This window comes from Bos grunniens, chromosome 18, assembly GCF_055505025.1.
Source record: "Bos grunniens cultivar Pamir isolate PY7600 chromosome 18, Bosgru_T2T1.0, whole genome shotgun sequence".
NCBI classification, from domain to species: Eukaryota; Metazoa; Chordata; class Mammalia; order Artiodactyla; family Bovidae; genus Bos; species Bos grunniens.
This window is the reverse complement of record NC_141182.1, coordinates 60,865,544-60,888,387: the sequence shown is the minus strand read 5'-3', so window position 1 is coordinate 60,888,387 and position 22,844 is coordinate 60,865,544. Positions and strand designations below refer to the sequence as shown.

The following is a 22,844-nucleotide window of genomic DNA, read 5'->3' as shown; positions in this document are numbered from 1 at the left end:
CCTCATTCCATAGCTCATCAGGCACTCTATCTATCAGATCTAGGCCCTTAAATCTATTTCTCACTTCCACTGTATAATCATAAGGGATTTGATTTAGGTCATACCTGAATGGTCTAGTGGTTTTCCCTACTTGCTTCAATTTAAGTCTGAATTAGGCAATAAGGAGTTCATGGTCTGAGCCACAGTCAGCTCCTGGTCTTATTTTTGCTGACTCTATAGAGCTTCTCCATCTTTGGCTGCAAAGAATATAATTAATCTGATTTCGGTGTTGACCATCTTGTGATGTCCATGTGTAGAGTCTTCTCTTGTGTTGTTGGAAGAGAGTGTTTGTTATGAGTAGTGCATTTTCTTGGCAAAACTCTATTAGTCTTTGCCCTGCTTCATTCCGTATTCCAAGGCCAAATTTGCCTGTTACTTCAGGTGTTTCTTGACTTCCTACTTTTGCATTCCAGTCCCCTATAATGAAAAGGACATCTTTTTGGGGTGTTCTAAAAAGTCTTGTAGGTCTTCATAGAACCGTTCAACTTCAGCTTCTTCAGCATTACTGGTTGGGGCATAGACTTGGACTACTGTGATATTGAATGGTTTGCCTTGGAAACGAACAGAGATCATTCTGTCGTTTTTGAGATTGAATCCACGTACTACATTTCGGACTCTTTTGTTGACCATGATGGCCATTCCATTTCTTCTGAGGGATTCGTGCCCGCAGTAGTAGATATAATGGTCATCTGAGTTAAATTCACCCATTCCAGTCTATTTCAGTTCGCTGATTCCTAGAATGTCAACATTCACTCTTGCCATCTCTTGTTTGACCACTTCCAGTTTGCCTTGATTCATGGACCTTACATTCCAGGTTCATATGCAATATTGCTCTTTACAGTATCGGACCTTGCTTCTATCACCAGTCACATCCACAGCTGGGTATTCTTTTTGCTTTGGCTCCATCCCTTCATTCTTTCTGGAGTTATTTCTCCATTAATCTCCATTCTCCATCACAGTGTGAACTAAAAGTCTCCTCGTGCCTTGTGACAAACTTCATTCATTCGTTGCTCTTCCATTTCTGAGGGCTCTAAGAAAACTCTGCCCATTTCTGAGTAGCTATGTGACAGTCCTTTTAATGTTTCCTTCTACCTCTAGACAGAAATGTGTGAGTGAAGTGGTAGACAAACTGCCAAACATCTAGGATTATTAGGGATGGGTTTTTGTTCTCTGATTTATAATTTCCTATCCACTGGGAGCGACACATAGGACCTTCTAAATAAATTTCAAATTTAAGTAAGTTTTCATTGCAGAAAGCAAAACCTGGTGAAAATGAAACAATGCACATCTCAGGTTGACTTGAAAGTTTCTCTTTACCTTATATGATCTCATATAAAATATCTTTAGTGTATTTGCCCCAATTCGAACATGCTAAAATACTTATTATATTCTATTACCTCATAGAATTTTAAAATAAATGGACATAAAATCTTAGCACATTTTCCACTATATTATTAATGGTTGATTTAAACTATGACAATTTTTAGATTATATAAAGAAATCTTTATTAAAAGTTCTAATTGGAATATAGCTGTTTTCCGATTTTGTACTCCTATACAGCAAAGAGAATTAATTATAAATATCAGTCGGTTCAGTTCAGTTGCTCAGTCAAGTTTAAGTCTGCGATCCATGGTCTCCAGCAAGCCAGGCTTCCCTGTCCATCACCAAGTCCCAGAGCCTGCTCAAACTCATGTCCATCGAGTCAGTGATGCCATGCAATCATCTCACCCTCTGTCGTCCGCTTCTCCTCTCATCTTCAATCTTTCCCAGCATAAGGGTCTTTCTCAGTGCATCAGTTCTTTGCATCAAGTGGCCAAAGTATCGGAGCTTTACCTTCACCATGTCCTTCCAATGAATATTGAGGACTGATTTCCTTTAGGATGGAGTGGTGTGATCTTCTTGCAGTCCAGGGGACTCTCAAAAGTCGTCTCCAACACCACAGCTCAAAAGCATCAATTCTTCGGCATTCAGCTTTTTCATGGTCTAACTCTCACATCCATATATGACTACTGGAAAAACCATAGCTTTGACTAGATGGACCTTTATCAGCAAAGTAATGTCTCTGCTTTTTAATATGCTGCCTAGGTTGGTCATAGCTTTTCTTCCAAGAAGCAAGTGTCTTTTACTTACATGGCTGTAGTCACCATCTGCAGTGATTTTCGAAGTCCAAAACTTCAAGTCTCTCAGTTTCCACTGTTTCTCCCCTTGTTTGCCATGAAATGACTGACCGGTGCCATGATCTTCGTTTTTTGAATGTTGAGTTTCAACCAGCTTTTTCAGCCTCTTCTTTCAGTTTCATCAAGAGACTCCTCAGTTCCTCTTCGGTTTCGGCTGTAAGGTGGTGGTGGTGTCATCTGTGTATCTGAGATTATGGATGTTTCTCCCTGAAATCTTGATTCCAATTTGTGCTTCATCCAACCCGGTATGTCGCGTGAAGTACTGTGCATATAAGTTAAATAAGCAGGGTGACAAATGATGTGCTCCTCTCCCAACTTGGAATCAGTCCGTTGTCACAGTCAACACTGTCAACAGTTCTCACTGTTGCTTCTTGACATGCATACAGATTTCTCAGCAGACAGGTAAGGTAGTCTGGTGTTCCCATCTCTTTAAGAATTTTCCACAGTTTCTTGTGATTCACAAATCAAAGGCTGTGGTGTAGTGAATAAAGCAGATGTAGTTGTTTTTCCAGAGCTCTCTAGCTTTTTCTATGATCCAAGGGATGTTGGCAATTTGATCTCTGATTCCTCTGCCGTTTCTAAATCCAGCTTGAACATCTGGAAGTTGTCGGTTCACGTACTGATAAAACGTCACTTGGAGAATTTTGAGCCTTTGCTATTGTTTGAAATGAGGGAAATTGTGTAGTAGTTTGAGCGTTCTTTGGCACTGCCTTTCTTTGTGATTGGAATGAAAACTGACCTTTTCCCGTCCTGAGGCCACTGCTGAGTTTTCCAAATTTGCCAGCCTATCGAGTTGCAGAACTTTAGCATTATCATCTTTTAGGACTTGAAATAGCTCAGCTGGAGTTCCATCAGCTTTGTTGGTCGTCATGCCTTCTAAGGCTGACTTGACTTTGGATGCCGGGATGTCTGTTACTAGGTGAGTGATCACACCATCGTGGTTATCTCGGTCATTAAGATCTTTTTTGTATACTTATTCCATGTATTCTTGCCAACTTCTCTTAATATCTTCTACTTCTTTTAGGTCCATCCCGTTTCTGTCCTTTATTGTTCCCATCTTTGCATGAAATATTCCCAGTACCTCTAATTTTCATAAGGAGATCTCTAGTGTTTACCGTCCTATTGATTTCCTTCCCATTTAGGTCTCCACAGAGCAATGAGTAGAATTCCCTCTTTCAATCATAGTTTTAAAGTCTCTCTTCTTATTTAATTTCTTAAAACCAGTACTATATTAAGTTTATCTTATTTCTATTCAGCTTCCTTGGACACTGTCTTATGTGTCCTCAGTTTCCGACTAGTTCTCTGTCACTATCATTTATGATTTTTAGATCGAAAGACCGAATAGAACATTCTCAGAAACATGTGTGGCAAGAAGTACATTAAAGAATTACTAGGCACCTAGGATTTGTGAAAGTGTTTGGTGTCTCCACTTAAGATGACTAAAAGCAAGAAGTAATCATCAGATTGCCTATCACCTCTTAATTCAGTGGTCCTTGGAGGTTTTTATCTTGTTTCTTCCCCTATAACCTATTTCTTTGCCATCTCATTTTGTCCAGCGTTCTGTTTGTGGTCTCTGTTGTGAAGGGTGCAGAAACCTAGTTAATCTTCCTTTTGGTATCTGCACCTTGGTGGGTGAGGTTGGTCCAGAGGTTTGTACCCTTTTCCTCCCTTGATCTGTGCTTTGATTGCTGTTAACTGTGACCAGAACCTGCTGGGGATATTCAGGGCTGTTTCCCCCTTGTTCTGTGGTTGTTACTGCCCTGTCTCTGGTGGTGCCTGCTCCCTGCGTGGGGTAATAGAGCCCCCAGATCTGAGTCTTCGCTGTGAATCTGATCTGTGGTGCCAGGCAGATGGGATTGGAGCACACCCACTGGGAGAGAAGTCACTGAGTATTACTCCTCTAGGAGTGTTCACCTCAGGGTGTGCTCTGGTGTCCCCTCTTATGCGTTCTGCAGGCTCTCGTGATATGGAGTGTTGGCACTGCACTTAGACCACCTTAACCATGGGCATGATGGCACATGGCCCTGGTGGCTCTCAGATGTTTTTTTTGCAAGGTCACCAGCACAGATTCAGTGAAGTCAGGTCCTGGGATTGCATTGGGTGTGCAGCTGAATCCGCTGTGGTGCTACGGGGCACCTCTGGCTCTGTCCTGGCCCAGCCCCCTTGTGTAGAAGCCCACAAAGTCTACAGCTGCTAAAGCTACACCTGCCATGACTGGGAGAGCCCTGGTTGTTGATTCAGATGCTCTGTAGGGGCTGAGGTTACAAGGCCGGTTGTGGGTGTAAGCCCATGGCTTGTGTTGCTCCAAGGAGAGGTTTCAGGTTTCTTCTTTATCCCTGGGTTTCACCTGTGCTTTCAGCTCCATCTGTGCGTGTGGCCAACTCACAGGTGTCTTCTCCTGAAGCTGCCCCCGAGCACAGGATTCTGCTGATTGTGGAGGAGATGGATGGGGGAGGCCGTGTATGGGGGCTCAAAAGTCCTACGTGGGTGGAGTTCTTCATAGTCCTTGGAGAGCAGAAGCCGGCACAAGGGACAAGGGATGCGTGGGCTTCTTGTTTGGGCGTCACTCACCAATGGCATTCTGCTCTATGGTGGTTCAGGCTTCACCACAAGCATCTTGTTTGCAGAGCTCCTCCATCATGGCCATCCCTTCAGGATGTTTCCTCATAGCCAACAGTAGTCCTCTGCCTCGGTCCGCTCTACAAACCCCACATTTCAGCACCCAGCCCTTGTCTGCATTGCTGGACATGCCTCTAAGGCTGGGTGGGCAGGGCTGGGGTCAGCACCCTGTGTGCAGGTCTCACTCTGTCCTGCTGCCGCACGCTGGTTGCCATGTTTTCTTTGCACAGAGAATGAGGCTTGCCTTCTGTCCAAACTGAGCTCCCCCAGTGAGAGTCTTCCCCGGATATGGAGACATCTCCTCGCTTTCATCTCCCAGGAGGGTTACAGGCCCCAACCCACTTCCTCTCCTCTTCTTTTTCCTTCTTCTTTCTTTTGTCCTACCTGGCTCAGCAGGAATCTTTCTTGTCCTTTCAGATATCCAAGGGCCTCTGCTACTGTTCAGCTGGGCTCCAAGAGAATTGTTCCATTTCTCATTCATTTGTGGAGAGAGAGATGCGCTCCGGATCTGCCTAAGCCTCTGGCATCTTGATCCTTCGGTCTCTATTTTATTTTTAAACTAGCTAATGGTGATCAATTTTCTTTAAATCTTTAAAGATATTCACTGAGAATAGCAGGGGAAATTACTTGTTATTTGGTATCTTTCAGCTATGTCTCCACAAGACACTCAGGATTTGATGCCAAAGAATCCAGCGTTAGAGGATGTATTCCCAAAAGCAATCCTAGGAATGTATCAAATATTTCACCTCAGAAACTTAAATTTAATGAAAGACTGGGAATATACAAGGGTATATGAAAGACAGAGAGGATGTTTTTATGGAAATAAAGAAATGGAGACAGTTACACAGAATGCTAACATTACTGCCAAAAGCTCTGAGCAACGTGAGTTAAACTGGGAAAAACACCAACTTCAATCTTCAATATCTGCCGAGAAGTGTAAGTATTTAAGAAAAGATTTCCATCCTTTTTTGAAACCTACATATTCTCTGAAGGGACATGTGGAAAATATGGAAGGTAATTTAGTCTCTACAGCAAATCCTCACTCAGACAATTGTGAACGTGGGCTTCGACTAAACATACATTCAAGGATGTCTGAACACGTAAAATTTAACAATGAGTGGGAAAATTCACTATCTAATCAATTTGAGAGATCCGTGAGCAGAGAGTAATTTTTCTTCCCCGGACAGATATTTTCTCTCCATTCCATGATATATAATGTTGATAATAATGGAGGAGACATAATCCAGCCATCATTGTTCACTAAATATTGTGATATGGTTAATACACAATAACTTTCCATATGTAATAAAATGAGTCAGACCTTAAGTAACAGCTCCAGCTCCAATAATTGCAAGAGTATTAATGGTGGACTGAGAAGGTATTCAGGCAATGAAAATGAGTATAGGGTTGAAGGAGACTCAAACCTTTTGAAACATCAGGGTTCCGAATCATCAAACAAGGATTCTAAAAGTAATAAATGTAGAAATACCTTTGATCAAATGTCAGGTTTTTCTCTAGATAAGAGTACTTGTACTGAAGAGGGGACTTGTACTGAATATGGGAAGGTTTCTAATCAGTCTTCAGAACTTATTCAACAGCAGACTGTTCAGAATCCACAGAAAGAAAACAAGTGTAAGATATGTGGGAAAGTCTTTAGTAACTCATGCCATCTAAGTAGACGTAAGAAAATTCATTCAGGAAGGAAACCTTTCAAATGTACAGAATGTACCAAGGCATTTAACCATAGCTCACTTCTTACTAAACATCAGAGAATTGACGCTGGAGAGAAACCTTATAAATGTACAGAATGTGGCAAAGCCTTCAATCACAACTCAAATCTTATTCAACATTGGCGAATTCATACGGGAGAGAAGCCTTACAAATGTACAGAATGTAGCAAAGCCTTTATCTGCTACTCACAGCTAACCTATCATCAGCGAATTCATACTGGAGAGAAGCCTTATAAATGTAAAGAATGTAACAAAGCTTTTATCCGTGGCTCACATCTTATTGAACATCAGCAAATTCATACTGGAGAGAGACCTTATAAATGTAAAGAATGTGGCAAAACCTTTAATCGGAATTCAATTCTTTCTACACATTTGCGAGTTCATACTGGAGAGAAACCTTATAAATGTAAAGAATGTAACAAAGCCTTTCATCGTCCCTCACTTCTTACTTGACATCAGCTAATTCATTCTGGGGAGAGACCTTATAAATGTAAAGAATGTAATAAAGCCTTTATTCAGTGCTCACATCTTACTCAACATCAGCGAATTCAACTGGAGAGAGACCTTATAAATGTACAGAATGTGACAATGCCTTTGGTCATTGTAGTAATCTCACTAAACATCTGAGAACACACACTTGAGAGAAGCCCTAGTAATGGAACAAGTGATGGAAGAGGTTTGCCCTAAACATGCATCAGAAAACACAAGAGTTTATATAAGAAACCAATGGAAGCGATGCAACAAATATATAGAAAGGTATTTAATCAAAGTTAAATCGAAGTAAAGATGCGTGCTCCTGCTGCTAAGTCGCTACAGTCGTGTCTGACTCTGTGCGACCCCGTAGACAGCAGCCCACCAGGCTCCCCCGTCCCTGGGATTCTCCAGGCAAGAACACTGGAGTGGGTTGCCATTTCCTTCGCAATGCATGAAAGTGAAAAGTGAAGTAGCTCAGTCATGTCCGACTCTTTTCGACCCCAAGGACGGCAGCCCAGCAGGCTCCTCCATCCATGGGATTTTCCAGGCAAGAGTACTGGAGTGGGGTGCCATCGCCTTCTCCAAAATATGCGTACTAGAAGGCATTTCATCAATTTTGTTTTCAGAAGTTTCTCTGAAGGAGAATGACTGCAGGGAGCACTCCATAGTTAAAACTGATGGAAAATGGATATTTTAGCATGAATCGTGAGATGAGGGTTAATGGTTAGAACATTACAGTTCTTAGCAATGTATATATGCTTGTTAATAATGATGTGATGTGAGGTTATTTGGAGTGAATGTAATTCACCACTCATATAATCCACGTTATGCTTTCTTACTAGTGTGTTTGCAAACATAGGTTTTTGATGATTTATTAAAGATTAGCCTTTTTATATTGTGTTGCAACCATTTCTGTCTAATCTCCATTAGAAGACTGAGGATAGCACAAATGAAAATGGACAATGAGCATTTAAATAGAGGTGTTTATCGTTGACATGAAATATCTGGAGGTTGCCATGAAGTAAGTGATCATTTAATCTTTCCGTGTGTTAAAGTAAGACAGAAGTTCGTTGTAATGTTTCAATAGTAATATCCTTCATTTGTAAGAAGAACACAATGACAGTTCACTGCAATATTGATGTATCTTTATAATATCAACACAAGTCATGATTATTACTTGACAGTGTTGAAATCAAGACAGCAATAACCTAGAAACGTAAGAAACCCTTCCTGGAAAAGGCATGGAATTGGTGCATATCATGCTTGTTAAGTGCTTCCTAGTCTTTGTTTGGTAAGCCGTGGAAATCAGAAATCTCACATCACTATATCAAAAATTGAATATCTTTCTCCGTACTTTTGATCTGTATTTAATCATGGATCATACCGCGGATTGTAAAAGGTTTTATTTCAACTATGTGTGAAATTTAATACATGGTTATTCATAAAAGTGAATGGCTTTTATTGTTTCGGTTGTTGTAATGAATGGAATGTTAACTCACCACCAACAGCAACCTCGCCCACCTTATTTAAGGTTGTAGTGAAGAGACCGCAATTAACTGTTCGATAACACACAAGGATGGCATATGGGGAAATTAGTTTACTCACTGGATTTAAATTTCTCATAACTTCATGTACATTCCATCATTTCTAGGTTGTATCTCGTCTTTCATTTTGTAACTACTTAGACACTGGGATGATTCTAGCAAGAAAGATGATACAGAGTATTGTTGACAGTTTCCCTACACTGCTCCATGATGTTGCTGCCTCAGCATCTGTCTGGGGATCAGGCAGCCTGCAGGTCCTTGAGCTCACACCAGCCAGTCTTGTGAGCACATGCACTAGATGAACCCCTTCCTTGAGACCAGCAGTCTTGCTGGACCTCAGGGTCTATCCACAGACCCCCGTTCAATCACACTGAGAGAGTCAATTTCTAGGCAGGTTGATAAGTCCAGGGGTCCCCAAGGAGAGAGGGGTCTGGAATTCTCAAGGAGGAAGAAAGGACAAATGTAGTTTTATCCTGCTTGAGGACACTCTCTGGAAAAACACTTTCTGGCTAATTTTGTTGTCTTAAAATGTAAATTATGGGAGTGGGTCTAGTGAGGTCTTTACAACCTCCAGACAGTCTTTCGATTCACTGGAATAACTAAATAAAAGTATGTAACTCCTTTGCTAACACTAGCAAGGGGGCACTCTTTCTGCCCCCTTCTGAAGTCTATGTCAGAAGCTTTCTCTATCTCTTTTATACTTTAATAAAACTTTATTACACAGAGGCTCTGAGCGATCAAGCCTCATCTCTGGCCCCAGATTGAATTCTTCTCCTCAGGAGGCCAAGAATCCAGGGGTCTTTTTTGGTTGAACAGCAACCTTTCAACACCCTCACAGTGCTCACTGGAATCCTTGACTTGGTTTAAGTGAATTAACCCACACTCAGCCTAGAGAGCCTGAGGCACTTCACTCAGGGTAAAGTGTAAAAGCTGAACTGCAAGTACTCCTGTTTTCTCTGCCTGATTCTAGCTTTAACCTCTCTCAGAAATTCCTGCCCTGAATCGTCCCCTACAGAGAGGTCTTAGGTGTGGTGAGTGTGAGGCTTTGAGCTCAGGACTCTGGAATGTTGGTTTGGGGGAAGAAACATCAGAAGAAAATGGGATTTGCTGATGACTCCTTTCACAGCCTGAATGTAGACCTGCAGATTCATAAGTTCTTTTTTTTTTTTTTTTTTTTGTTCCAGATAGATATTGCAAGGTCAAAGCCAGGCTAAGCCAGGATCAGACCTTGAGTAAAAGGCTATTTTATGAGCAATTTTTACTAGATTCTTAAGCTTCTTATGTATTTCGAGGAAACCTGAAGCATCCTTTTTTAGAACTGATTCAATATGAATGACTTATAGCCACTGAACCCCATAGTAAACATAAAAAGTTGGAAATAAACCTCACGCTTATGAAACTTTTTTTTTTTTTTTTGTGAACGTCGGGGCACATGTATCTTTCTTTAAAATGCATCTCACACTTGCTTCTTCCTGAACCTATCATGCTTCGTGTAAATGCAGAGAACTTCAATTTTTATTTTACTTTAAAAATATTTTTATTTGTTTGGCTGTGCCAGGCCTCAGTTGCGTTATTCAGGACCTTTAGTTGCGGCATTTGGGATCTTGCTCCCCGACCAGGGGTCAAACAGCGGCCCCCTTCATCTGGAGTGAGGAGTCTTAGCCGCTAGACCACCAGGGAAGTCCTGGGCTACATGTATGTTTTTTTTTTTTTTTTTTTTTTTTTAATTTTTATCAAACTTTGTCACACAGACTTTATGATGTAAGGAGCAATGATAATTGAATTATCTTGAAAGCTGAGTGGAACTCTTCATTTCACTGGGGTAAGACTCTATTGAATAATAGAAAAACTACCAAATCCACCATAAGTTCTTGAAGTGGGAACCTGACCACCAGGGATTGGTATTCATTGAAATGGTTCAGAAAGAATCTTTAGCCAAGTGGTTTCCTTCTGGTTTCCCATCAGGATTACGTGACGCATTTCAGAAATGACCTCACTGATGCCCTCCCAACAGAGTTCTGTGTGGTCCTGTGGGAGTATCAGTGTGGTTTGTAGGACGTGTTCCAGGAGATTCTAAGCAGTGGCCCGGATTAAGGACGTGGCTCCTGGTCCATCTGGCCCATCTGAGAGCTGAGCCCCGGAGTCAGTCTGAGGAGAGGCAGCAGGGTTGGTCGAGCTGGATTTGGACGGAGGAAGTCAGTCAGCTCACATCATCTGTGTGAGTGGAGTGTTAGGAGCTCTCTATGGGGAGAGAACAATCAAGAAATGAGTTCACAGGCTGGTCTCCAGGTAGGAATTGATTGTTCCTGAATCTCTCCTGAGACAGAGGACAGGAGAGGTCAGTCTTCTCAGCTTTTCAAAATCCTTCTGTTTGTAGGAGCGGTGGTTGCAGGTTAAAAAGTTGTGTTGATGCCCTCCAAGGTATTTTCTCAAAACTCAGAAGTGCGTTTGCCACGTAATATCCCCAGAGAAGACAGAGCAGGAGGAAGAAGAGAAGGAAATGGCAGCTTCTCAGGTAAATATCCTGTCCTGGGTCTCGGGCTGTGTCTGCTTTTCCTCCTAAAATGCCCAAATGAGAATATGCAAGCCTTTAGCTCTCTGCTCCTAATTTTTCTTCCTGGGCATTTATTATCATCTTATTTTTTCCTATTTCATATTATGATAGTGCAGACCAGCCCTTTAGACTATTTCCTGCTGTCCCAGAGCCTTTGCTCCATTGTCTGCATTCTCGCTTTCTATGGAGCATGATGAATTCTCAACGTCAATCAGCGACTTTCAACTGTTGAAAATATTCTTTTTGTGAGAGATCAGCATTTGGAGTCACTCCTATCCTTATGTGGTTTGGTGTTGGGATTTTAGGGACGTTGGGAAATGCAGTAATGACAGCACCTGCATGCAATTTAGATATTTAGAACAGAGTTTGAAAGTGCCATTATACACAGAATCAACTCTCTTCTGTCCATGGGATTTTCCGGGCAAGAATTCTGCAGTGGGTTGCCATTTCCTCCTCCCTGGGATTCTCTCCACCCTGAGACTGAAACCGCATCTCCAGCACTGGCATGCAGATTCTTTACCACTGAGCCAGCTGGGAAGCCCAGTGACTCAACTCAGTGGTCCAGAGTTTTTCACAAAACTTTCAATGGGCATTGTACAGGGACTTGATGTTAGAGAACTATAGGAAGCTGGCCTGCTTAGATGATGACAGCTTCCTTCCAGAATCCCTTATCTATCTACTGGGTTTTGGTTCCATCATTTCTAGAATGTTTCTGAAAATTTTTGATTCCCACAGGAGTTTGAAATCTCTCCTTTCTAAGGGAAATGGGTATGTATGAATTTGGAAAGAAAGGCTTCAGGATAATTCATTATGCTGGTAATCTTTTTCTTCCTTGATGTACTCTGCCTCCTTCTGTGAAAGTCAATTCCTAGGCAGGTTGATAAGAAGTCCAGGGTCCTGAGGAGGAAGGGGGAGGGGGGTGGTCTGGGACTCTCGCGGAGGAGATAGGGGTCTGCAATTCTAAAGGAGGAAAAGACAAATACCTTTTTTCCCTTTACATTCCTTGGTCTTAGACACATAAAATGACTTTTTTATGTCTTTATGAGTCTTAGACACAGGACTTTTTCTTTAAGCCCAGAACTGATGATTAAACAACAAACAACTCGGTTTAAACTCTGTACTAGGGATTATATAACAAAATGTATCCTGCTTGAGCACAGTTTCTCCTTCCTGAAAACCTTCTGACTAATCCTGATATCTTAGAATTTATATTATGGGAAAGGGTCTGATTCAGTTCAGTTCAGTTGCTCAGTCTTGTCTGACTATTTGCAACCCCATGGACCGCAGCACACCAAGCCTCCCTGTCCATCACCAACTCGCAGAGTTTACTCAAACCCATTGAGTCGGTGATGCCATCCAACCATCTCATCCTCTGTCTTCCCCTTCTCCTCCTGCCTTCAATTTTTCCCAGCATCAGGGTCTTTTGAAATAAGTCAGCTCTTCGCATCAGCTTGCCAATGTATTGGAGTCTTAGTTTCAGCATCAGTACTTCCAATGAATATTCAGAACTGATTTCCTTTAGGATTGTGGGAGTGGGTCTGGTAAAATTTTTACAACCTTGAGACGTTCTTTTGATTTATTGTAATTACTGATTAAAAAAGTATATAGCTCCCTTGCTTAGACTAGCAAGGGGGGCACTCTCCACCCGCTTCTGATGTCTACGTCAGAAACTTCTCTGTCCCTTTTTCGCTTTAATAAAACTGTGCTACACAAATGGTCTTCAGCGATCAGCCCTGGTGCCTGGTCCCTGGTCCCAAAGTTAAATCTTCTTGTTTGGAGATCATGAATCTGACACCCTTCACTGGAACGTATCACTGCATTCTAGGTTAGTGGTAATTGTATAAGCTCTGTAGTATTAAATAGACACACCTGGTTTTTGGTTTTTTGGTTTTTTTTTTTTAGATTTTTTTAAATTATTATTTTTACTTTACAATATTTTATTGGTTTTGCCATACATCAACATGCATCCGCCACAGGTGTACACGTGTTCCCCATCCTGAACCCCCTTCCCACCTCACTCCCCATACCATCTCTCTGGGTCAAGTTCACAGTTACACACTTACTTTGCCTTCGTAGTACTTGACCAGTATCTCAGGATCTGATGTTATGTATTTGTTAGTGTTATATAGGTGATTTGAATAAAGGATTTGGGGAAATCATTTTCCAGGCTGTATTAACATTGTCTCTTGTGTTCTCGTCTCAACTGAACACATATTGGATTGGACACTGATGAGTCTCTGAAACACAAATATTCCTTTTTGTGATGAACAGGTCTTGTGGGCTCCAAGCTGGACCTGATCACCTTTCTGGAGCAACTGAATGATCCCAGGACTATAAGGAGAATGGAGGCAACAGCCATATTCCCAGGTATGTATGAATGGATGGAGATGATGACTCAGATAAGAGGTTCAAGGAGCTAGAGGAAGTCATCCTTCGTCAGGTGGTTTTGGAAGATCATCTTCAGTGGAAATGATTTTGGAAAACCTGGGTTTGTGTCCACTGCTGTCATAGAAATGTATCACCTGCCCTAGTCTCTCTTAAATCATTCATAAATTCATCTCCAGTGATTACTTTCCTTCATCGCAGCGTGAACTAAAAGTCTTCTCTTGTCTTGTGAGAAACTGCATTCATTGGTTGCTCTTCCATTTCCTGGGGGTCCTAGGAAAACTGCCCATTTTGAGTAACTGTATGACAGTCCTCTTAAGGTTTCCTTGTACCTCTAGCCAAAAATGTGTGAGTGAAGTGGTAGACAAACTGCTAAATTTCTAGGAATATTGGGGACAGGTTTTTGTTTTCTGATTTATAACTTCCTATCCACTGGGAGCTAGAAGGACCTTCTAAATAAATTTCAAACTCAAAAGCTTTTTTCACTACAGAAAGCAAAACCTCCCGAAAATGAAAGACTGCACATCTCAGGTTGACTACAAAGTTTCTCTTTTCCTTATATGATCTCATATTAAATATCTTAAGTGTGTTTGCCCCACTAAATGTGTTTACCCCATTCTAAAATGCAAAAATATTTACTGTATTCAATTAACTCATAGAATTTTAAAATGAACTGGCAAAAATGTTTAGCACATTTTGCACCATATTATTAATACTTGATTCAAGTTATAAACATTTCTAGATTATATAAAGAAATTAGTTTAAAAATTCTAATTGGAATACAGCTGTTTTACAATTTTGTACTACTGTATAGCAAAGAGAGTCAATTATACCTATCACTCAGTTCAGTTCCGTCGCTCAGTCGTGTCCAACTCTTTGGGACCCCATGGACTACAGCATGCCAGGCTTCCGTGTCCACCACCAACTCCCAGACCCTGCTCAAACTCACGTTCATCGAGTCAGTGATGCCATCCAACCATCTCATCCTCTGTCGTCCCCTTCCTCCTCCTGCCCTCAGTCTTATCCAGCATCAGGATGTTTTCTAATGCATCAGTTCTTCACATCAGATGGTCAAAGTATTGGAGCTTCAGCTTTAGCATCAGTCCTTCCAACGAATATTCAGGATTGATTTCGTTTAGAATAGAGTGGTGTGATCTCCTTGCAGTTAAGAGACTCTCAAGTGTCTTCTCAAACACCACAGTTCAAAAGCATCAATTCTTCAATGCTCAGCCTACTTTATGGTTCAACTCTCACATCCATACATGACTACTGGAAAAACCATATCTTTGAGTACACAGATATTTGTCTGCAAAGGAATGTCTCTATTTTTTGGTATGCCGTCTACATTGCTCATAGCTTTCCTTCCAAGGAGCAAGCGTTTTCTACTTTCAGGGTTGAAGTCAACATCTGCAGTGATTTTGAAGCCCAAGAACAGAAAGTCTGTCACTGTTTGGATTCTTTTCCCATCTATTTGCCATTAAGTGATGGGACCAGATGCCATGATCTTAGTTTTCTAAATGCTGAGTTTGAAGCCAACTTTTTGACTCCTCTCTTTCAGTTTCATCAAGATACCCTTCAGTTCCTCTTTGCTTTCTGTAATTAGGGTCGTGTCATCTGTATATCTGAGGTTATTGATATTTCTCCCTGTTTTGATTCCAGTTTGTGTTTCTTCAAGCCTGACATTTCACATGATGCAAAGTGAAACTGAAAGTCACTCAGTTCTGACCAACTCTTTGTGACCCTATGGACTATACAATCCATGGACTTCTTCAGGCCAGAATACTGGAGTGGGTAGCCATTCCCTTCTCTAGGAGATCTTCCCAACCCAGGGACCGAGCTGAGAGCTCCTGCATGATGTACTCTGCATATAAGTTAAATCAGCAGGGTGACAATAGGCAGTCTTGACATATTCCTTTCCCAATTTGGAACTAGTCCATTGTTCCATCTCCAGTTCTGTTTCTTTTTGACTTGCATACAGATTTCTCAGGAGGCAGGTAAGGTGGTCTGGTATTCCCATCTTGTTAAGAATTTTCCACTTTGTTTTGATCCACACCGTCAAAGGCTGTGGTGCAGTCAATAAAGTATAAGTAGATGTTTTTCTGGAACTCTCTTGCTTTTTCTATGATTCAATGGATGTTGGCAATTTAATCTCTGGTTCCTCTGCCTTTTGTAAACCCAGCTTGAATGTCTGGACGTTCTCGGTTCACATAGTGTTGATGCCACGCTTGGAGAATTTTGAACCTTACTTTTGTAGTATGTGAAATGAGTGCAGTTGTGCGCTAGTTTCATCATTCTTTAGCACTGTGTTTCTTTGGGATTGGAATGAAAACTGACCTTTTCCAGTCCTGTGGCCACTACTGAGGTTTCCAAATTAGCTGGCATACTGTGTGCAGCACTTGAGCAACATCATCTTTTAGGACTTGAAACAGCTCAACTGGAATTCTATCACCTCCACTAGCTTTATTCATAGTGATCCTTCCCATGGCCCACTTGACTTCAGACTCCAGGATGTCTGTCTCTAGCTGAGTCATCACATGATCCTGGTTATATTGGTCATTATGATCTTTTTTGTATATCTCTCCTTGTATTCTTGTCCCTTTTTCTTAATAGTTTCCACTTCTGTTAGGTCCATACCATTTCTGTCCTTTATTGTGCCCATCTTTGTATGAAAAGTTCCCTTGGTATATCAATTTCCTTGAAGAGATCTCCAGTCTTCCCCATTCTATTGATTTCCATACCGCTTTGGTCTTCACAGAGCTATGAGTACACTTCCCTCTGTTTCACCCAGGGAAGTATTTTTAAAAGGCTCACTTCTTATTTAATTTCTTAAGAACTAGCACTTTATTTAGTTTATCTTAATTGTAATCCCCTTCCTCGGACACTGTCTTATGTGTCCTCAGTTTCTGATTCATTTTCTGTCACTACCATTTATGATTTTTAGATTGAAACATCTAATAGAACATTCTCAGAAACAGGTTTGAAAAGAAGTGGATTAAAGAATTATCAGGAGACTAGGATTTGTGAAAACATCTGGTGTCTCTACTTAAGACAACTAAAAGCAAGAAGTAATTTTTAGATTGCCTATCTTCTCTTCATTTAGTGGTTTTTGTAGGGTTTGATGTTGCTTTGCTCTCTATATCCTATTTCTTTTCCATCTCATTTTGTCCAGTTTTCTGTCTGTGATCTCTGTTTTGACGGCTACACGAACCTAGTTAGTCTTCCTTCTGGTGTCTGCAACTTGGTGGGTGAGGTTGGTCCAGAGGTTTGTGCCCTTATCCCCTTGATCTGGGCTTTGATTGGATTACGATGACCAGAGCTTGCCCTGGATATTGAGGGGATCTTCCCAATTCCTCTGTGGTTTTCAGTGTCCTCTTTGTGGTGATACCTGCTCCCTGCTTGGTGGAATAGAGCCCCAGATCTGTTTCTGAGCTGTTTCTGATCTGTGGTGAGAGGCTGGTGGGATTGGGGCACACCCACTGGGAGAGAAGCCACTGAATATTTCTCCTCGCAAAATATTCTCCATGGGGTGTGCTCTGTGTGTCACCTTTCATGCTCTAGCAAGCTCTTGTGTGATCCTATTATTGGCATTGCTCTTGGCCCCACCCTAAGCATGGGTCACCCTGTTTATTTAACTCATATGTAGAGTACATCATGAGAAATGCTGGACTGCATGAAGCACAAGCTGGAATCAAGATTGCTGGTAGAAATACCAATAATCTCAGAAATGCAGATGACACAACCCTTAGGGCAGAGAGTGAAGAAGAGTTAAAGAGCCTTTTGATGAAACTGAAAGAGAGGAGAGAAAAAGTTCGCTTAAAACTCAACATTCAGAAAATTAAGATCATGGCATCTGGTCTCAACACTTCATGGGAAATAGACGAGAAACAATGGAAACAGTGACAGACTTTATTTTTTGGGGTTCCAAAATCACTGCAGATGGTGACTGCAGCCATATAATTTAAAGATGTTTATTCCTTGGAAGAAAAGTTATGACCAACCCAGACAGCATATTAAAAAGCACAGATATTATTTTGCCAACAAATGTCGGTGTAGTCAAGGGTATGGTTTTTCCAGGAGTCATGTATAGATGGGAGAGTTGGGCTATAAAGAAAGCTGAGCACTGAAGAATTGATGCTTTTTAACTGTGGTGGTGAAGACTCTGAGTGACTTGGAGAGCAAGGAGATCCAACCAGTCCATCGTAAAGGAAATCAGTCCTGAATATTCATTGAAAGGACTGTTGCTGAAGGTGAAACTCTAATACTTTGGCCACCTGATGCGAATAAGTGACATTAGAAAAGACCCTGATACTGGGAAAGGTTGAAGACAGGAGCAGAAGAGGACAATAGAGGATGAGATGGTTGGGTGGCATCACTGACTCAATGGGGTCCCAAAGAGTCGGACATGACTGAGCGACTGAACTGAATTGAATCACTCAGATGAACCGTTGGGAGGAAACTGTAACCAGAGACCTGCTTACAACAGGGCAGTTGGCTTTTCTCTTAGGAAGTGAGTCCAGAAAGAAAGAGGGAGACCGGAACCCACATTGTTGTTTATAACATAACCACAGAAATGACATACCGTTACTCCTGCCAGAATCTGTTGATATACAGAATGCTTCTGTTAATTGTTGTTGCGGCTGCTGCTGAAGTGATTACGTTCTACTTTTCGTCACTGAGGAGACACCCATCTTCACACACTCACACAAAGGGCTTTTGAATTTTCCCCGTTTTTCAACTTGCTGAAAACACCTCAGATTCCCATAGAGACACCTCTCAAAATTTTTCTCTTTTGCCTTAATTGTTTGAAACACTAGTTAGAACAAGCAGGAACCAACTCTGCTCCAGAAGGAATCAAAGAGATTTAAAGGCATCAAAAGGTAGAGAAAGGAAGCACAGCTGGACAGAAGGACCAACAGACCCAAAATTGACAGGAGTGGCGGTGAGGGGAGGCAAGGCTCCGCCCCCACTGGCCCCGCCCCTACGTACCTGTGCTTTTGGCCTCTTCCTACCCTCGACCTTAGGACGCCTCTTGTTGGCTGCAGCGTAGCTCACTCACCTTCCTCTGTCATACAGGAAGGAAACCTTTCAAGTGTACAGAATGTAGCAAAGCATTTATCCGTTGCTCACATCTTACTCAACATCAGCGAATTCATACTGGAGAGAAACCTTATAAATGTACAGAATGTGGCAAAGCCTTTAATCACAACTCAACACTTCCTGAAAATCAGCAAATGCTTACTACAGAGAAACCTTATAAATGTACAGAATGAGGCAAAGCTTGTAATCAAAACTCAACTCTTACTCAACATCAGTGAACACATACTGGACAGAAACCTTATAAATACAAAGAATGTGACAAAGCCTTTATCCGTTGCTCACATCTTACTCGACATCAGCAAATTTATACTGGTGAGAGACCTTATCATTGTACAGAATGTGGTCAAACCTTTATTCAAAGTTCAAGTTTAACTGCACATCATCAAATCCATACTGGGGAGAAATGATACAAATGTAAAGAATGTGGCAAAACCTTTATTACAAGTTCAAATCTTACTCAACATCACTGAATTCGTATGGGGGACAGACGTTATAAATGTACGGAGTGTGGCAAGGCCTTTATTAACAGTTCTTGTCTTACTAAACATCAGCAAATCCACTGGGGAGAGACGGTATAAATGCACCGAATGTGGCAAAGCCTTTAATCGGAACTCAATTCTTACTACACATTTGCAAGTTCATACTGGAGAGAAACCTTATAAATGTACAGAATGTGTGGCAAAGCCTTTAGTCATAGTGGTCATCTCACTAAACATCTCCGAACACATGCTGGTGAGTGATGGAATAAGGGATGGAAGATGTTTGCCCTAAACATACATCAGAAAACAAGAGTTTATACAAGAAACCTATGGAAATGTAACAAATATGTAGAAAACTATTTAATCAAAAATCAACTTGAAATAAATTACAGAGATTGCATACTAGAAAGTATTTCATCAATCCTCTTTTCTAAATTTTCTCTAGATGGAGAGTTACTGTAGAGAGCAATCCATAGTTAAAAAACAGAAAATGGATATATTAGCCAGGATCGTGAGATAAAGGTTCACAGTTAGAAGGCTACACCTATTAGCAATGTATCTTTGTTTACAATGACTTGATTTGAGATTAGTTGAAAAATAAAATGAATGTAATTCAATGCTCAAATAATCCATATTATGCTTTGTTTCTAGTGTGAATGAAAAAAAGTTTTTGATGGTTAATGCTTCAAAGATTAGCCTTTTTATGTTGTGTTGCAACCATTTCTATCTATTTTCCATTAGAAGATGAAGGATCAGTTCGGTTCAGTTCAGTCACTCAGTCATGTCCAACGCTTTGTGACCCCATGAACCGCAGCAGGCAAGGCTTCCCTGTCCATCACCAACACCCGGAGTTTATCCAAACTCATGTCCATCGAATTGGTGATGCCATCCAGCCATCTCATCCTCTGTCATCCCCTTCTCCTCCTGCCCCCAGTCCCTTCCAGCATCAGGATCTTTTCCAGTGAGTCAACTCTTCACATGAGGTGGCCAAAGTATTGGAGTTTCAGCTTTAGCATCAGTCCTTCCAATGAACACCCAGGACTGATCTCCTTTAGGATGGACTGGTTGGATCTACTTGCAGTCCAAGGGACTGTCAAGAGTCTTCTCCAACACCACAGTTCAAAGGCATCAAGTCTTCGGTGCTCAGCTTTCTTCACAGTCCAACTCTCACATCCATACATGACCACTGGAAAAACCATAGCCTTGACTAGACGTACCTTTGTTAGCCAAGTAATGTCTCTGCTTTTGAATATGCTATCTAGGTTGATCATAACTTTCCTTCCAAGGACTAAGTGTCTTAATTTCATGGCTACAGTCACCATCTGCAGAGATTTTGGAGCCCCCAAAAATAAAGTCTGTTTAAAAACTGTTTCCACTATTTCCCCGTCTACTTCCCATGAAGTGATCGGACCGGATGCCCTGATATTGGTTTTCTAATATCATAGTTATCTAATAAAGTTTGAGCTTTAACCCAACTTTTTCACTCTCCTCTTTCACTTTCATCAATACCATAATGTAAAATGTACAACGAACATCTAACTGGAGGTGTTTGTATTTCATATGAAGTATCCTGGGAGGTTGCCATAATATAAGTGATCATGAAATCTTTCCATGTATTAAAGTAAGAAAGAAGTTGGTTCTATTGTTTTTTGTTCAATATTTATTTATTTGGCTGCATCAGATCTTAGTTGCAGTATGTGGGACCTAGTTCCCTGACCAGGGATTGAACCCAGATCCCCTGCATTGGGAATGCAGATCTTAGCCACTGGGCCACCAGGGAACTTCTCCAAAGGTTGGTTCTAAATTTTCAATACTTAATATCACTTGAACTGTAAGAACACAATCACAGTTCACTCCAATATTGATTTGTCTTTATAATATGAGCATAAGTGAAGTATATTACTTGACAATGTTGAAATAAAGACAGCTTCTGTGATAACCTAGAAATGTATTAGAAACCCTTTCCAGAAAAGGCATGTAATTAGTGTATTTCTTGTTTACTGTTTCCTAGGCTTTGTTTTGTAAGTCATAAACATAATGATCCTCACATCCTTTTATCAGAAAAATGAGTATTTCTCTGTGCTTTTAATCTATTAGTCATGGATCATACTGTGGATTGTAAAATGTTTAATTTCAACCTTGTGTGAAATTAATACATGGTTATTAATAAAAGTGAATGGTTTCTAGTGTTTCAATTGATTGTAATGAATGAAGTGTTAAGATTGTGATCAGCAGTCTTGCCCAACCCCAGGTTCTACTTCACAGGTCCCCCTTCAATGACACCCTCACAGAGCTCACCAGAATCCTGCTCGTCTTGGTCCCTCAGTCTGCGGAGCCCAGGGCACTTCACCCAGGGTCACTTATAAGCCTGAGTCCCACTTACTGGCACTGTCTGGGCCTGGTTCTAGCCTTCACCTCCCACAGGGTCCCTCAAGGCTTGCTGTGAGTTCTCTCATAAACTCACCAGCTTCAATTTTCCTTTCTTCTTCTGTTGAACTAAGACTTTCCATGGGATCATTTTAGCAAATATAAATTTAACAAAGTCACAGGAAGGACAATTAAAAAACATGATTGCAAAATTCTGAACTAAGATTCATAAAATTTTACCACATGTAAAATTCTCAGCACATGTCTCTCATCTAGGCTTAAAGGAACTGTTTTCTCATGCCTTTGACATACATTGAATGCAATATATAAATATCTGAAGGTACATACATTAGCAGTGAGAAAACTAATATAGAATGTGCAAGTGTAGGAGTTTTAGTGCATATTCATTTAAAGAATTTTGGAATGATAGATCCAAAGTGAGAATATCGGCATGGTAAATATCAGATTTACCACGAATTTACAGAGTTGGCAACTAATCTGTTTTGTCGACTTTTCATGGAATTTATTTCCTTACATGTCAGGAGGTTGCGTTTGTTAAGGAACTGCCACACTGTCCTCCCTAGCGGCTGCACCAGCTTCCGTTCCCTTCCGTCATGTAGGAGGTTCCCTGATCTCCATAGCCTCTTCAGCCTTTATTATATCCTTAGTGGGCATTTTGATAATGGTTATTCTGACTAGAATGAGGTGATACCTCATTGTAGTTTTGTTTTCCTTTTCTTAATAATTACTGACGCTGAGTGTCTTTCATTTGCCTCTTGCCCATCTAAATGTCTTCTTTGGAGATATGAGGTCTTAGTCCAATTTTTGATTGAGTTCTTTTGTCCCTGATATTTTAAACATTTTGTAAATTTTTGCCTGTTGCTGTGTGCAGGCTTCCTCTAGATGTGGTGCATGGGCTTCTCATGGCGGTGGCTTCCTCTGTGAAGCGCGGCTCTAGGCGTCAGTAGTTGCAGCACACAGGCTCAGTAGTTGTGGTGCACAGGCTAAGTTGCCCTGCAGCATGTGCAATATTCCTGGGCCAGGGTTCAACCCCATATCCCCTGCACTTGCTGGCAGATTTGTATCCACCGGGCAATTGTTTCACAATTTTTTTGTAAAAATGGAAGTTTTTTTTCTTTTGGAATGTATGTATTTTTAGTTTTTGAGTTTTTTAATCTTTTTAAAATTTTTCCATTGAAGGATACTTGCTTTACAGAATTTTGTTGTTTCCTGTCAAACATGAACAAGAGTGAGCCATAGGTACACCCGTGTCCCCTCCCTTCTGAGCCTCCCTGCCATGTCCCTCCCCATCCCACCCTTCTACATTGTTACAGTGCTGTGTTCCTTTCTGCTGTGCAATACTGTCAATCAGCCATAAG

General features: G+C 41.1%; 2 protein-coding genes and 1 pseudogene across 10 annotated transcripts in view; all 3 read left to right on the top strand.

The window, feature by feature from the left end:
* LOC147354524 (KRAB domain-containing protein 5-like) overlaps nt 1–21,293 on the top strand; it is a 34,702-nt gene extending 13,409 nt beyond the window's left edge. For 2 of the 8 annotated variants that reach the window (XM_086354358.1, XM_086354356.1), the window contains 2 exons: nt 10,961–11,098; nt 13,409–14,290. In XM_086354358.1, coding sequence (XP_086210484.1) covers nt 10,961–10,980 — 20 coding nt within the window. In that variant the 3' untranslated portion in view covers nt 10,981–11,098; nt 13,409–14,290. Of the gene's footprint in view, nt 1–5,483; nt 7,933–10,960; nt 11,099–13,408; nt 14,291–20,032 lie in introns of those variants that run through there. The other 6 variants (XM_086354354.1, XM_086354357.1, XM_086354353.1 and 3 more) reach the window with 6 other exon arrangements.
* LOC147354526 (uncharacterized) lies at nt 6,146–8,486 on the top strand. The gene has a single exon (XM_086354348.1). The coding sequence runs from the start codon at nt 6,146–6,148 to the stop codon at nt 7,016–7,018; it is 873 nt and encodes a 290-aa protein (XP_086210474.1). The 3' UTR covers nt 7,019–8,486.
* LOC147354525 (uncharacterized) lies at nt 14,033–21,293 on the top strand (annotated as a pseudogene). Its single transcript, XR_015146698.1, has 2 exons — nt 14,033–14,053; nt 18,544–21,293. The product of XR_015146698.1 is annotated as an uncharacterized LOC147354525 (transcript).
* Nucleotides 21,294–22,844: the final 1,551 nt, after the last annotated feature.

Bases quoted from the DNA above. Each gene is read 5' to 3' on its own strand.
- LOC147354526 (XM_086354348.1), top strand. From the start codon at position 6,146: ATGAGTCAGACCTTAAGTAACAGCTCCAGCTCCAATAATTGCAAGAGT.